This window comes from Neolamprologus multifasciatus, chromosome 11, assembly GCF_963576455.1.
Source record: "Neolamprologus multifasciatus chromosome 11, fNeoMul1.2, whole genome shotgun sequence".
Classification (NCBI taxonomy): Eukaryota; Metazoa; Chordata; class Actinopteri; order Cichliformes; family Cichlidae; genus Neolamprologus; species Neolamprologus multifasciatus.
Genome location: NC_140449.1, coordinates 7,771,634 through 7,786,112, shown reverse-complemented (window position 1 = coordinate 7,786,112; position 14,479 = coordinate 7,771,634). Strand labels below are relative to the sequence as shown.

General features: G+C 40.2%; 2 protein-coding genes across 3 annotated transcripts in view; one reads left to right on the top strand and one right to left on the bottom strand.

The window, feature by feature from the left end:
• The window catches only part of serinc2l (serine incorporator 2, like), a 36,434-nt gene extending 32,661 nt beyond the window's left edge, over nt 1–3,773 (bottom strand). The window contains exons 1-2 of the mRNA XM_085176662.1: nt 3,619–3,773; nt 2,723–2,884 (exon numbers count right to left, since the gene is read on the bottom strand). Of these exons, the coding sequence (XP_085032788.1) occupies nt 2,723–2,884; nt 3,619–3,657 (201 nt within the window). The 5' untranslated portion in view covers nt 3,658–3,773. The remainder of the gene's footprint in view (nt 1–2,722; nt 2,885–3,618) is intronic.
• A 3,817-nt stretch (nt 3,774–7,590) lies between these two features.
• stmn1b (stathmin 1b) lies at nt 7,591–9,920 on the top strand. Of its 2 annotated transcripts, none has more exons than XM_085176664.1 (5): nt 7,591–7,703; nt 8,754–8,797; nt 8,965–9,137; nt 9,237–9,428; nt 9,510–9,920. In XM_085176664.1, the coding sequence occupies exons 2-5, from the start codon at nt 8,782–8,784 to the stop codon at nt 9,567–9,569; spliced, it is 441 nt and encodes a 146-aa protein (XP_085032790.1). In that variant the 5' UTR covers nt 7,591–7,703; nt 8,754–8,781; the 3' UTR covers nt 9,570–9,920. The 2 variants fall into 2 exon arrangements, with proteins under 2 accessions (XP_085032790.1, XP_085032791.1); XM_085176665.1 differs by having other exon boundaries at nt 7,660–7,722.
• Nucleotides 9,921–14,479: the final 4,559 nt, after the last annotated feature.

The window sequence follows — 14,479 nt, the reverse complement described above, 5'->3', positions numbered from 1 at the left end:
GAGGGTGGGAATGGATGTTTGTACCTGTGTGTGCCTGTATGTCTGTGTCCATATGTCAGGTTGGGTATCAGACGCCACCTCTCTGAGGACATCTCAGGCCCTCCAAGGTATGGAGGCCTATCTCCCCCCACCACTTCCCCTGCCAGTGGCAGACGCCCTCAGACATCGGTGCGTTGGTGGTTCTTTGTGTCCGGGGATGGACGTCCAGGTACACATTGGCTCACTCCTTGGCGGCTGCTTATCGGGGCCTGGAGCCTGGGGCTCGCTTGGGCCACTTCGGAGGTGGGGTGCCCCCGGCCTCTCGGCCTGGGGCTCGGTCACTCAGGCACAGCTGGCTGCCGGCGGAGCTCAGGGGCACGTCACTGCAACCCCCCCTGGCTTCTGCTCCACGGCTGCTGAGTGACCCCTCATCTGGGACTCTCCTCAGCTCTTTCTGGGACAGTGGCACGGCTGCCCCTCTGTTGGTCTTCCTTGGTCTCTTGTGTTCTGGGGGCCTCTGGATGTCTGGAGTTTTGATCTCCTCCATACCTGCTTCATGCCCTGGAGGACGGGGCAGTGGCCCCCCACACCCTCTAGCAGATCATTACATGAAGGAACCTTTTAAATACAAACGCGATCATGCTCACAGGTGTACACACGGGTGATCACACACACAAACTACACCCTTTTTGGCTCCTACCTCAAAGCACACTGTGCTGTCGATCTTACGTGCTGCACAATAATGTTTAATATTTAGTATTTACTGTCATATTCCCATATATCATTGTGATGTTGTTTATTGTATTACTCTCGTTTTCTTCTGCTTGTTTTCTTTTTTCTTTCTCAACAGGTGATCCAGGTGATCGATATATGTATTTTTTTTTTCTGCTTATTCTGTTGGTTTTTGTTTTTTGCCCTTCTCCCCCGTCCCTCTTCTCAACTGTTTTTCTTTCCCTCTTTCTTTCTCCCTTTTCTTTCCCCCAGTCAAGTCTGTCCCGTATTCAGCAAGTGAAAATAAAATAAAGAATAAAAGGTGAATCAAATGGACCATTACGGCAAAGCTGGGATGGTCAATTTGGTAAAGAAAATCCGTTGGGCATCTTTCTTCGCCTTTAGACAATAATTCTGATGGCAAAAGAGCCAAACGGGACAGGCACAAAAAGAAAAAAAAAAGAAAAAAGAAACCAAGCACACCATTGTTTTTCTTGTGAAATTACCAATAAGTTTGATGAGTCACATGTTCCTCTTCCTATTGAAAAAACAAAAGTTGTATCCAAGATGGCCGACTTCTAAATGACCACCATGGTCATTACCCATCTTGAGGAGTTTGCCCCCTCACATATACTAATGTGCCACAATCAGGACTTTAATATCACCAACCATTCCCATGTTATTATGGTGTATCCATATAAATGGGCCACCCTGTACTTTAAAAAAAACCTATTGTGAATACTGTCCAGCAGTAACCAGAGTTAGCAAAGGTCCTGCCAGTTGTAGGAATACAGGCTTTCATATAAAGGTGCTTCTTTGTTTTAGTAGAAGTCAGGACAAAACTGAATGCATAACATACAGGGAGACAATCACTAAGAAAGGGCACACTGACTACTTTATAGTGAATCCATGGTTAGCATTTAGCTAAATGCTTGATGAAGGGGATTCATAATGAGTGAAATATCATAGTTCATTTTCTAATTCGCTAACACCTGTTCAACAATATACAATGACCTTTTCTATTTTTCTAGTTTGTAACAACACTGTAAAAGCTGTTGCTGCAGCTAATTTTGTGCACTACAATCAGGACATGACTTCTCAGGTAACATTACTTAAATGGAGATATGAGAACTTTACAATAAATTATTTAGAGATAAAGTAGCTACAAGAAAAGGATCCCAAAATAGATCTGCATCATTTTACATACTTGAGTAAGGCTTTGGTCACATAAACCCAGAGACTGGTTGGTGACCCACCTGGCAACCTCCAGTCACTAGAAAAAAAAAGTGCATTTCCCAGCAGGTTACTGAGTGGCTGTTGGAAGTTTCTGGGTGTTGCCAGGTGAAGTCAGTCGTCAAGAGGGTGCTGCAAAAACTTTCTTGTGACTATGTTGTTTGCTACCAGATAGTCACGGTCGCCCATAGTCTGCATGGGTTCAATGACTTGCCTGCAAACACTTTTCTACTGTGGTGAAACTTGAAAAGTGTGACGCTAACCAGAAACTTCTCCTTTGTAGGCAAATGTGCTGTCTTTCTTGTTTGCATCATTTTTCAGTTTCACTACCACTGTGACAGCAGTTGATGAGTATAGACAAGTTGTCTTTCAAACAAATTATGCGCGACTGCGCCAATCGGCTAACGACCAAAGCAAGCTCAAGAAGGTTTTCGGTGCAGCACCGTAAACCCCTTTCCCTCCAGTTTCATACCAGCAACCACTGGCCACAAACACTTTTCCCTAGCCACTTATCTTTACCAGGGGGTTACTGACTGGTCTCCAGATCTGCAGGAACAGAGATTTAGCAATCACAGCAAATCTCAGGACCAGTTGTTGCCAGATGGGTGCCAACAGGTATCTAGGCCTACAGAGACCTAAGTTTCCAGTCACACCTCATTATGTAATATTATTATTATTATTATGATCATTACTACGATTATTATTATGACTATATGGTGTATATTATGAGTAGTTGTATGTTAAATACTATTGCATATCATTATATACATAAATATGACAATAAGAACAAAGGTCTTACCTTGCGAAGCTGCGTTTCCATTCCAGGAAGGATCATGATGACAGACACAAAGGTTCCCATCAGCAAGAAGAAGGAGAAAACCAAGCGGGTGATGGTGGAGTTATTTGAAGAGGGACAGCAACCACACAAAAGACATGGTGCTGAGCCACACAGACATGAGGCCTGCCAAGGATGGAGGGGTAGGAGGAGAGAGCGATAAAGAGCGTGAGAGTTGAAGGTGAAGACAGCCACAAAAATATATCATCTGCTTAGGTGTGATGGCACTCATAAATAGGTTAGCTGAACTACTGTGTGGGTAAATTATTAAACATGGCAGTTCCAAGGGTTGATGTTTAGATACAAGTAACATAAAATTTGCGCCTCTCACTTAAATGCTTAATTACAAAAAAACAACAACATTAGAGCGCAAGGTTCCTCCGTGTATTTTATTTCATCAACGAAAAACACTCCACCTTTACAGATACCCTAGTTCCCATATGTAAACGGTTGAACACACCCTGCACTTGTTAAGCCGGTCTAAAAATGAGCTGGTTTCCTACGAAGGCAATCAAAATCACATGCCTTACATCTGGTGTCAGTAACTCGCCAGCTTTAAACACCAAACGTCACTAACTTTCCATTTTATTAACAACGCGATGAAAATGGCCTGTTCACTTCTGACTAGCTTGCTACGCTAACTCGACGTTAAATCGAAAGTATTGGTTTTCCCAAGTAACAGTAATTATCAGCTATTTATAAATGGTCTCACATTTGTTGAAGCTATCACATGCCTAACGTCACAACTAACACTTAAACCTGACACCAATTACTGTTATCCTTAGTTTAACCTAACGGTGGGAGAATAAACAAAAGCCTTCCGGAAATATCTAAAACAAACATTCATATGCGATACTTACACAGCTGGCTAAAGAGCACAAAGCCAAGCAAGCCCCCATCTTCACATAAATGTGATGAAATGTATGTATGTATGTTCCGACGCCTTTCGTGTTCCTTCACTAACCCGTTAAAAGCTGCTACGTCTAACACTCGGAAGTTACTGGAGTTTTTCAAAATAAAAGCCTACTTCAAACGTCATCAATCAACCCCATAGCTACAGACTACGCTATGTTCTCTATATGAAAAAACCCAAATCATAGATTCTTAGTGTGAGAAGAAGAGTTTATATATAGTCTGAAGCATTTTGAAGAGTTATGTCAATCAAGAAACATTTTGCAGAGCAGAACCAGACAGTAAATACAGGGACTCTGAAACCTACCATCTGTCTCCCTCAGCAAGAGATCATTATCTGCTGTTTAAAAGTAGATGCAAAAAGAGAGCCAGTCAGGTGCTGGCAGAAGAAGCCTCGTTAAAGTCCCTGCTGTTGTCGTATTGCTAGTTCATGAGCACAGTAGGGAGCCAACAGGGACGGGGTTATTAATAGTCCTTTTAATATAACGTGGAAAATTAATGAAATCTATTACAAGTGTGATTACTGAGAAATAGAAGATGTTTTTTTTTCCAAGTAACTACTTCAAACATTTCTCAACTCACTGAACATTAAAAACATACTTTTCAAAAATGTACTTATAGTAACAATACACAGCCAATAAATCACCTTTCAGAGACCTTAGCTGTGAAACTGCACTTACTGCATGATTATTTGTTATCTAGTCATCGCATTTGCAAACTTAGGTGTCCACGCTGCCCGCATGCCCGGTGGGGTGACGGCAATAACCCATCAGTCATTTACAAGTGAGGCGTAAAAAGCATTGCTTGCTTAAAAACACGTTTCATAGCATCACCACACTGCACTGGCACTGCTCCTAACACTATTGAAAAGTTAATTTCTATATCCAACACTAGGTTGCAGTATTAACCAGCAGTTTACGCTACTTTCTCTCAGCTAAAGAAGCTCCTGTGACATAATCCCCACTTGTTCTTGCACAGTGTACACAGATTTCATTATGTAAGTAAAGTCTGAAGCTACAAGTGACATTTCACATTTATAGATGGAGACATTTTACACAGAGGCATGAAATAGCACAAGTAGAGAAAAATCTATCAACTAGTTTAGGATGAAAAAAATAATAAAATAATAATAACAATGTATACTTTATTGATCCGCATGGGGAAATTCCTCTCTGCATTCGCACCCCAACCTTCCAAACAGGGGGCCACCACTCTACCTACTGAGCTATCCCTGCCAAGCATATGTAGCTAACGCATATGTTTCTGAAATCTATACTGAAATGAATGTTTATAGCTGCAAAATGTATTTTTTAAGGACCTTTCAAGCCCCTGACAAGATGAATCACAGTTGGAGAGAGCTAATAAACAAAGATGAAAAAGATTTATCCATTTACTCTTGACTAGGTGGTGTGATTGGTCGTGGCTCAAGAGTTGGGAGTTCGCCTTGTAAACGGAAGGTTGCCGGTTCGAGCCCCGGCTTGGACAGTCTCGGTCGTTGTGTCCTTGGGCAAGACACTTCACCCGTTGCCTACTGGTGGTGGTCAGAAGGCCCGGTGGCACCAGTGTCCGGCAGCCTCGCCTCTGTCAGTGCGCCCCAGTGTGTGAATGGGTGGATGACTGGATATGTAAAGCACTTTGGGGTCCTTAGGGACTAGAAAAGCGCTATACAAATACAGGCCATTTAATTTTAGTTATTTTAAAAGCGTCACAAGAAAATATAAAAACAGACATTAAGACCAAATCTATCAAATGTCGGAATGTTTATTCTCCTAATGCGCCACCTGGGAACTGTTTCCGATTAGGAATCAGTCGCTTCATTTTCAACTTTAAAAACACAGGTGGGTGATTGGGTACTTCTCTGTGTAAAACCTTTGTCAGCTGCTGGGAATAGCAACTTACCCCTGTTAGTCTTCACTAATGACATCTTTGTTCTGTCTCACCTTGTTTGCAGCTTATGTCTGTCTCTCTATTTTATTTTTCATAGGAAGCAGCTGCCAAGTCTTGAAGTCGCGAAAGTCTTTTCTTTAAAGGAGGAGCTGTAAGAGACACAAGAGCAGAAAAACATTCATGCCAGTTTTCATAAAAGTTTCGTTGTTGTGCCTTGTAAGACAAAATGCAAATGAATGTGAAGGCGGTACAGTAAATGAATGAATACATTTGCTGTGTTATAACACTACTATATTAGACACAGAGGTTGAAGACAGAAAAAGAGCAAAGCACTGTGAGGTTGTCTGGAAACAGCAGATACCTTATAGTTCATAAAGAGTCCATTACTAGTTAAATGACCCTTGAACTTTAATATTCTTTTGAGCTACAATAAAAGTCTCCATATATTTTCAGCTACCATTAACGGTGACAGAAAAAATAGGTCCTCTCAAATGGCCCGTAGCCTGTTTTTCCAGAAATGAATTACTATATTTGATTTCATGCTCTGCATCCCTGAGCAACTAATCAGTTTTTTTTATATTTTTTGCCAAAGTGACAAAATCAAACATACAGAGGGCTTTATGCATTATCTCAGGATAGATAGAGTTTAGGGTTAACTGACCCAAAATATAAATAATGACATAATTTAACCCAATATGGAGCCTCAACATATGTTGACACCTCAACAATTTTCTATTAGAGTTGAGCGGATCAATTTAAATATTTATAGTATCGATACCAACACTGTTATTGGTATCAGATAAATACCAGCATGATCGTATTGATACTTTGTTTCTAGCCTCCAAGTTAAGTTTGTAGTTCACTGAATCATGTTGAAATATTTTTTGAAAGTGGAAAAATACACCTAACACGTGCACTGTGAAAATTGCCTGAACCTTTTTGCATTAACTGTCATGTCTATTTTATATATAGCCTATAGCACATTTAAACACCAGAAGCTGACCCAGTGCTTTGGAAACAGGCACATTTACATTTTAACTGTTCCAAAACACTGGTAGTATTGGAAAACTGGTAGCCACCTGTGCTACCGCTCTGCCTCCTGTCAGATGCACCTATGGTATAAATTTGAAAATCCTAGGTGATTTTTATAAAAGTTGACCTCTGTCCTTGGCCTTGAGATTTTGAACTCGTCTGAGATTTTAAGTTTATGCACCTATTATATAAATCCTAGGTAACTTCCTTCTTTATTTATCACATACACAAGATTTTCAGATAACATGACCTCTGACCTTGAGGTCACTGACCTCTGAGATCTTTAGTAGATACACCTATGTTATCAGTTTGAAAATCTTACATCTCCTTGTTCTCGAGTTATTGCTTGGGTGTCCACCTCATCCATCCAAAAAACCCAGCAATAGCCACAATCAGCCTTTTACAGCTGTGGGGTAAAAACCCACTTTCAAAATATGAGAAAAGCTAACAGGAGTTTTATTGTGTGTGTGTTTAAAAACCCACAGTGATTTATTGGCCATTAATATATCTTAGCACGCTGGTCTCCCTTACATAAGCTGCATTTATAAGTTAAAAGTATTGGTATCGGCACTACTGGCCCTGTATTTACTTGGTCAAGGCTTGATACAAAGATCTGCAGTCACAGCACTATTTTCGATCAGTGACATTTTTTTTAGCCTAAAAAAGAGAAAATAACCTTAATATGAGTATGCCAATCAAACACTTCTTTTTTTAAAACTTATTACTGTTTTATTGTACCGTAAAACCCACACCACTTATTTAGCTTTACCCTTTGAGCTTACCGTTAGCTCTATTTAGACTCCTATTTACTTTGCTGCACATTTATCCTGACATATTCCGTTTATATAAATCATTTAACTGACAGCTGTACAGCTTTAAGTTACCCACAGAGCCAGCTTTTCTGTGTCTGTTGTTTTTTTCACCTCTTCCTTTTTCTGGCGCGCGCGCTTGCAAATACTCGCTGTGATTGGCGGACTCAGACCAATGAATGCAAACCTCACTGATGACGTATGGGGTCGGTGGGTTTTGTGCGCCAAGGTGCAGATGTTAGCAGTTTGAATAGAGGGAAGAATAAGGTGGTGGAGGTCTGCTTTTCAAGCCGAAGCACTTGACGGTGAGGACAATGGTCTCATGTATGTGTTTAACCAGCCGTTCAGACCACTGCTGGCAGACTTTTAAGAGGGTTTTGAACATTTATTTGAGTAGTTTGAGGTTCAGATTCACGGCACTGAAGTAGTTATTCATGGAGTTAATTGCTATGGCCGCTGTGCAGAAATTATGGATTTTTATTGCATTAAATTAGACGAAAAATATAGATTTTTAAATTTCAAATGTTTTGACAAGTATAGTCGAGAAAATGTTCTGCTAACATGTATCCATACTTTCAGAGTAAATTAATTATTTTGCACTAACATTTTTTGTTGTTGTTGATGTTATTGTTATGATGCAACGTCTATCGGTCGTTACATTTTGCTAGCAAACCTGGGGGTTTCGTTTTAGTTAGTTTTTTATTTTTCAGGACAACTTTTCAAGTGCAGTTTTGTGTCTTTGTTTTCACTGCACTGTCTAATCAACGAGGTCTTGCCCCGCCCCCGCCTTTATGTAAGTTCTTGTAAAAGGAAAAAAAAAGGCAGCAGTCTCCACCTGTGGGCAGGCGGGGGTCCTATAGCATGGCTTATTCACACCATTTTGTTCTGTGCTCTGTTGAGCTGAGAATACCTGGGGCATCATAGAGGTGCAGAACTTGTTTTGCTAGACAATTAAATTAAGGTCATGTTGTGACTGGTAAGTTAACGTATTATATAACGTTTTTTATAACTGAATATGCAGTTGGTGTCTGTTTTATAATTAGAGTTAATGAGAAAGCTGTGACTCATTTTATCCACACACAAACCCACTTTTTTAAAAAGGAAATAAATCAATTCACGCCAGTATAGTGACAGATTTTAAGTTTACATCTGGGAGTCCACACTGATAATGATCCACTGTGTGTGTTTGTATTTTTCCAAAGACATTCATGACAATGAAATGCCAAAACATGAGCTGCTACCATCAGCTCCATACATTGGGAAAGTACATGAAAAGTTCTGCATCCTTCAAAGTGTCATTGATGCTCTCCCAGTTGATACCAATTAATGTTTTTTTTTTTAATATCTTCTTACAGTGGTATTAAAGGCAGCACTTCTGATAAAATGGCGAGTTCTGGAGGTAGGTATGAATTGTGTGCAATGGTTTGCTCTGTTGTAGCAGCTTTTACACTTTATTTGCTTTAAAATTTTACAGTGTGTTGCTGTGTGGAGCTGATATTTGAAGTTCAGTGTTACCCTGCAGCTCCATCTTTCTTTCTGGCAACTCTAGTATTTCCTGTTTTACAGACATCCAAGTGAAAGAGCTGAATAAGCGTGCATCGGGTCAAGCGTTTGAGGTCATCCTAAGCCCCTCGACCCCAGACGCTAAGGTGGATTTTCTGTTGTCCCCGTTGAAGAAAAAGGAAACCTCACTGGATGAGATTAAGAGGAAACTGGATGCTGCTGAAGAAAGACGCAGGGTATCTAGATTGACAGAAGGCTTTATAAGCAGACACAAGGAAAAAAGTGTAGCCTATGTGTTTAGAATTCTATAAACAGTTGTTTTGTCTGTCTGTCAGAGCCACGAAGCTGAAGTGCTGAAACATCTCGCCGAGAAGCGAGAGCACGAGAAGGAGGTCATCCAGAAGGCCATTGAGGAAAGCTGCAACTTTAGCAAGCAGGCCCAGGAGAAACTGAATCAGAAGATGGAGGCGAACAAAGAGAACCGCACTGCCAGGCTGGCAGCCCTCAATGAGAAGTTTAAGGAGAAGGTAGGCTCTCAGTGGTGCACTAACATCAGCTTGTGTAATATTAAAAATAATAATGTTGTGTTTCTTCTTATTTTTTAACAGGACAAGAAGCTTGAAGAAGTGAGAAAGAACAAGGAGGCAATGAAAGAGCGAGAGAATTAATCCCCTTTCGATCTCTAACGCAGGTTTCACACCTCCAAAGATAAGCTGTATTTTCATGACTGACGTTTAAACGCAGTTTTGTGCTCTTTTTTGTTCAGATTATGCTGTTCTGATTAAGTTGGTTAGATTGAGTCAGGATGCAGTCTGGCTTTCTTGCTGTAGATTTCACTTTGGCAGCTGGTTATTTTACCTTCTTTAAAGAAGCATTTGCTGGTTATAAATTGGTCCTTCTACTTCTTAATGTTGAAATACATCACATGCTGTTGTAAACTCTTGGCAATGCTGGATGTTATTGTAGACTGTCCCGTACAGTCCCATTGTTACACCATTAAAGTTTTTATCCTTTTTCAACTTTCTGTACTGTGATGATTCATCTACTAATTATAATGAAGATGTCATTATAGCTTCATGCTGTATGGTTTCAGGACTCTTCTGACACCTGCTGACAGTTTTACATTTTAAGGGTTTTGCTCATTTTTGCTGGTTTGTCCCTTCTGGCCAATATGAATGGAAAAAAGTGGAGTGGAATCTCCCCAATTCAACTGGTTGCAAACTTAAGCTAACAGTGAGTCTGCAAACTGATAGCAATGTTAGAGTCAAGAAGTTTTATTTAAAAGGTCATGAACCAAATTCTGCAGTTGTGCAGGTATGATCCCAGCTAAGACTTAAACAGTAATGTATCTTCTTGATATTGCACAAGCTTAATACAAAATACAATACACTGAATTACACTTAGGTCCAGTAGATTTTAAATTAAACTATCGAAATGTGACTGAAGTGCATTGTACTCTGAGTCAAAGCTGCTGGAGAACACCCAATCCATGCTCTTAAAACCACACAGGTGGAACAGTAGAAATAAACTCACTGAAAAAAACAGCCTAGAGCTCCCTGATACCTCAGCTTTTAGATCGGGGATTAGCCACATGTTTGTTGATATCAAATGCTGGACGGTGTTATAAATATTGCTCTACTTCTTTTTAATGATGTAATATCTGTAAATTACGTGAAACTCTCTGAATAAAACAAATAATTCTTTAAGTGGTCAAAATGCCAAAGAATAAAACTGATGTATTGAAGCACCTTTACATAATGTAATGTAATGCCATTTTAAATGCAGTGGCATAAACTGCACATTGGAGTTAGAAAATGTCATAAAGTAGCATTCTTGTGCGGGAGATGAGCTCAGGGAGTGTCAAATGCTCTCTTAGCTGCTGGATCTGAAAAAAATTATGTGAAATTTTAGAGGCTTATAATTATTTAATGTTTTTTCTTATTTACGGCTGACTTTACATTTTCCTAAAGAACCTGTGGCTGTGGACTTTTTCAGGTTGATGTAAGGTAGCACCTGCTTGCCACATAATCTTCCGCTTTGTGTAAGGACATAAACGTTCTCGTCAGTTTTTATGGGTTTGTTTACCTTTGCTTCAACTTGCACAGAATTGCAGTCAGTGTGTAACCGGTCGCCAAAGTTGGAGATGCCACTAAGTGCCAAGTGGCACTGAGTAAGTGTTGATTGTGTTCAGTGACCTGCTTGACATGTCTGATTATCAAATCAATCAAATCAAATCACTTTTATTGTCACATCACATGTGCAGGTACACTGGTACAGTACATGTGAGTGAAATTCTTGTGCGCGAGCTTCACAAGCAACAGAGTTGTGCAAAAATACAATAATGTAAAACAAGCAAAATATAAGAATGGCTAAATCTGAGACTAATAAATATATGTACAATATATAATAGTATATGCATTACTGGATGTGTATACTAAATATGTTTTTCTACATGTGTGTGTGTACATATTTTACAAATTAAATAGAGTAAACAAAATAAAATATATAAAAATATACAGAGTTGGTTGAGACATGTGCAAAACAAGTGGCATTTATATACAGTGTGGAGTGCATAATGTTGAAGTTCCAGTAGTGGAGGTGAGGTGTCTATGACGTGTTCAGCAGTCTGATGGCCTGATGGAAAAAGCTGTCTCTCAGTCTGCTGGTTCGGGACCGGATGCTGCAGAACCTCCTTCCTGATGGAAGTAGTCTGAACAGTTTATGGCTGGGGTGACTGGAGTCCTTGATGATCCTCCCCGCTTTCCTCAGGCACCGCTTTCTGTAGATGTCTTGGAGGGAGGGAAGCTCACCTCCAATTATCCGTTCAGAGCACCGCACTACTCTCTGGAGAGCTTTGCGGTTGTAAGCGGTGCTGTTGCCGTACCAGGTGGTGATGCATCCAGTGAGGATGCTCTCAATGGCACAGTGATAGAAGGTCCTGAGGATGCGGGGGCTCATGCCAAATCTTTTCAGTCTCCTGAGAAAGAAGAGGCGCTGCTGCGCCTTCTTCACTGTTTTGTTTATGTTTATGTTTATGTTTATTGAAGTTTTAGAATTTTAAGAGCTTCAAGTTTTGGTGTATAACATATTTTATTCCCTTAATTGGTATATTAGGATGTTTTTTTCCTATTTCCCCCTATTTTTGTTTTCTTTTTGGAATCTTATTCACATTGTGAAATACAGTTCATTCTCTGTTTATTGCTTGGTTATTTACAGAATGTAATGAACATGAAATTAAAATTTCTTCTGTAGAATAAATTATAGTGTCTCTCTTAATAGTTTAATGATTTGCACTGGTCTAGCTTCATGGGTATTCGACTTGTGTGCTGTGTAAGGATTAACCTTTTTCCCCCAACTTACGTCAGCTCTTCATCTCCCAGTTTGTCCCATTAGAAATCAACACATTTTTCTTTTCCTGTCCTTTTAATCTTTATGCATCACACCAGCTACCTGTATTCTCCTTCACCACCTCCATCCTTTTGGGTCCCATCTTTTCATTACTGGCACCATTTCCAGTCCATTTAACATAGTAGCTGGTCTCACTACCATTGTGTAAACCTTTGTCTTCACTCTTGCTAGTATGCCCATCTGTGGTATATCATTTCTGACACATGCACTCCACCGTACCTCTCACCTCTCGTTCACGCATCAGTCACTTGACCCCTCAACCGTTGCCACCTCAGCTAACCAATCCTCTCACCTGTCCTATCCACTGTCCTCTCTCTCATTCATGCACTGTCCTGACTTTCATTTGGGGTTTTTTTTCCCAGAGGATATACTCTCCAGGATCTTCCTGACTTGCTCTGTACTCTCGAAGCAGATCACAATGTCATCTGCAAACAGCATAGTCCACAGACGCTCTTGTGGGATCTTGTCTGCCAGCGTGCCCTTCAAGGAAAGGGCTGAACATCAACTCTGTGTGTAATCCAGCCTCCAAATTGAACCTATCTGTCACTTCCACTGCAAACCTCACTACCATTTCTCTTCCCTCACCAATCACCCTCACATTTCTGTCTCTCTTAACTTCCTCATACAGCACCACACTTCTACTTCTATGCAGTTCCTCATTATTTGTCTGCACATAAAAAAAGAAGCTTTCAGACCTCATATTAAACATCACATCTGTGGTGTTTGTTTTGCTGCTAATTAATCATTAGATCTCTTCTTAACTAGCTTCCCCTAATATTTACTGTGATTTCATTGCTACATGGATTTATTTGCCTTTTGTTACTTTATCAGTAACATGCTTCTTCTCTGCTCACACACACATTGTGTCAAACATCCCTCAAACCATCCCCCATGAAAATCCTCATACCTTTCATCCTCATGAACGTTCTGATCTACAATCTCCACACAATCCAACCTTTTCTTTCTCTCTCCTTCTTTGCTTCAGAGCACTCCTTTCAGTCTCTCGATCCTTTTTCTTTTCAGCATATTTTCATCCTAGTCCTTCACAACCCTTATCTTTTACATATCCTATATGGCAGTCAGTGTAAGACCTTTTCTCCATCCTAAGCGTTCAACCATGGCTACAACTGTCATCTAACAGAAAGATATAAAATATCTTCATCTAAAATATTTATAAGATATAAAAAGAACAGGACCAGAAGAAAAATCTTACCAAGCTAAAATCCAGTAAACAGTAGCAATGTTACTATTTTTGAGAACTACACCTGAAACAGTACCATCCATTTGACTATATGATAAACTTTTTTCCATTCAGATCACATTCTAAATTGCCCTATGAATCATCAGTTAGGCTAATATCACTAGGTGCATGTCTCTGAACTGTGGGAAACAGGGAGATGCATGCAATCTCCACACAGAGAGACCCCATCCAGATGGTGGAATTGAACTGAGGCCCTTCACCTGTGAGGCAACAGTGCTGAACACTGCACCACCGTGCTGCACTGTCTTACAGGTTTTCTTTGGAAGTTTAATACTCTGTGTGCACCGTATGCAGCAAAACTGTTTATATAAGAGTGTTTGTGTTGGAGTCTTGCGCGCAGTTCTGTACAATCCCTCTTTGTCATGTGTTTGGAAGAAACAGCTGAACTCATCAGCCTGGAACTATGTCCTATAGTGCACTGCTCCTACCCTGTCTGACCACACAGGGGACAAAAGCTGGCCTGACTTCAAGAATCGTTTCTCAGTATTTTCTGGATTTCTCTCGATTGCTGGACTGACTTTTTTTTTTTTTTTTTTTTGCTACACAAAGATGTGTGTTCAGCTCATGTTCCCCAGAGCTGACATTAAGATACAGAGAGGATAAATACCCAAAAGACCAACACATGATTATTATTTTTCTGTTTTAGGCACGCCTCTTAAATCAGTCTGGGAATATAGACTGAGTAGGGTGGTTGGTTGCAGTTAAATGAAACTTTGTTAAAGAATGGAAAGACTATAGGCTGTAAACTTAATCTGACCGCCACTAGGAAGCAGGGAAATTGCCTGTTTTGATAAGCAAATTAGACCCAGTGGAGTTAGCATTGTGTTATGAAAGGTATCTCTGCAGCTGCGACACTGAAGAAGCAGTGCCGTCCAGTTTTATGGGCTTCACGATATCGTGTTTTAGTGC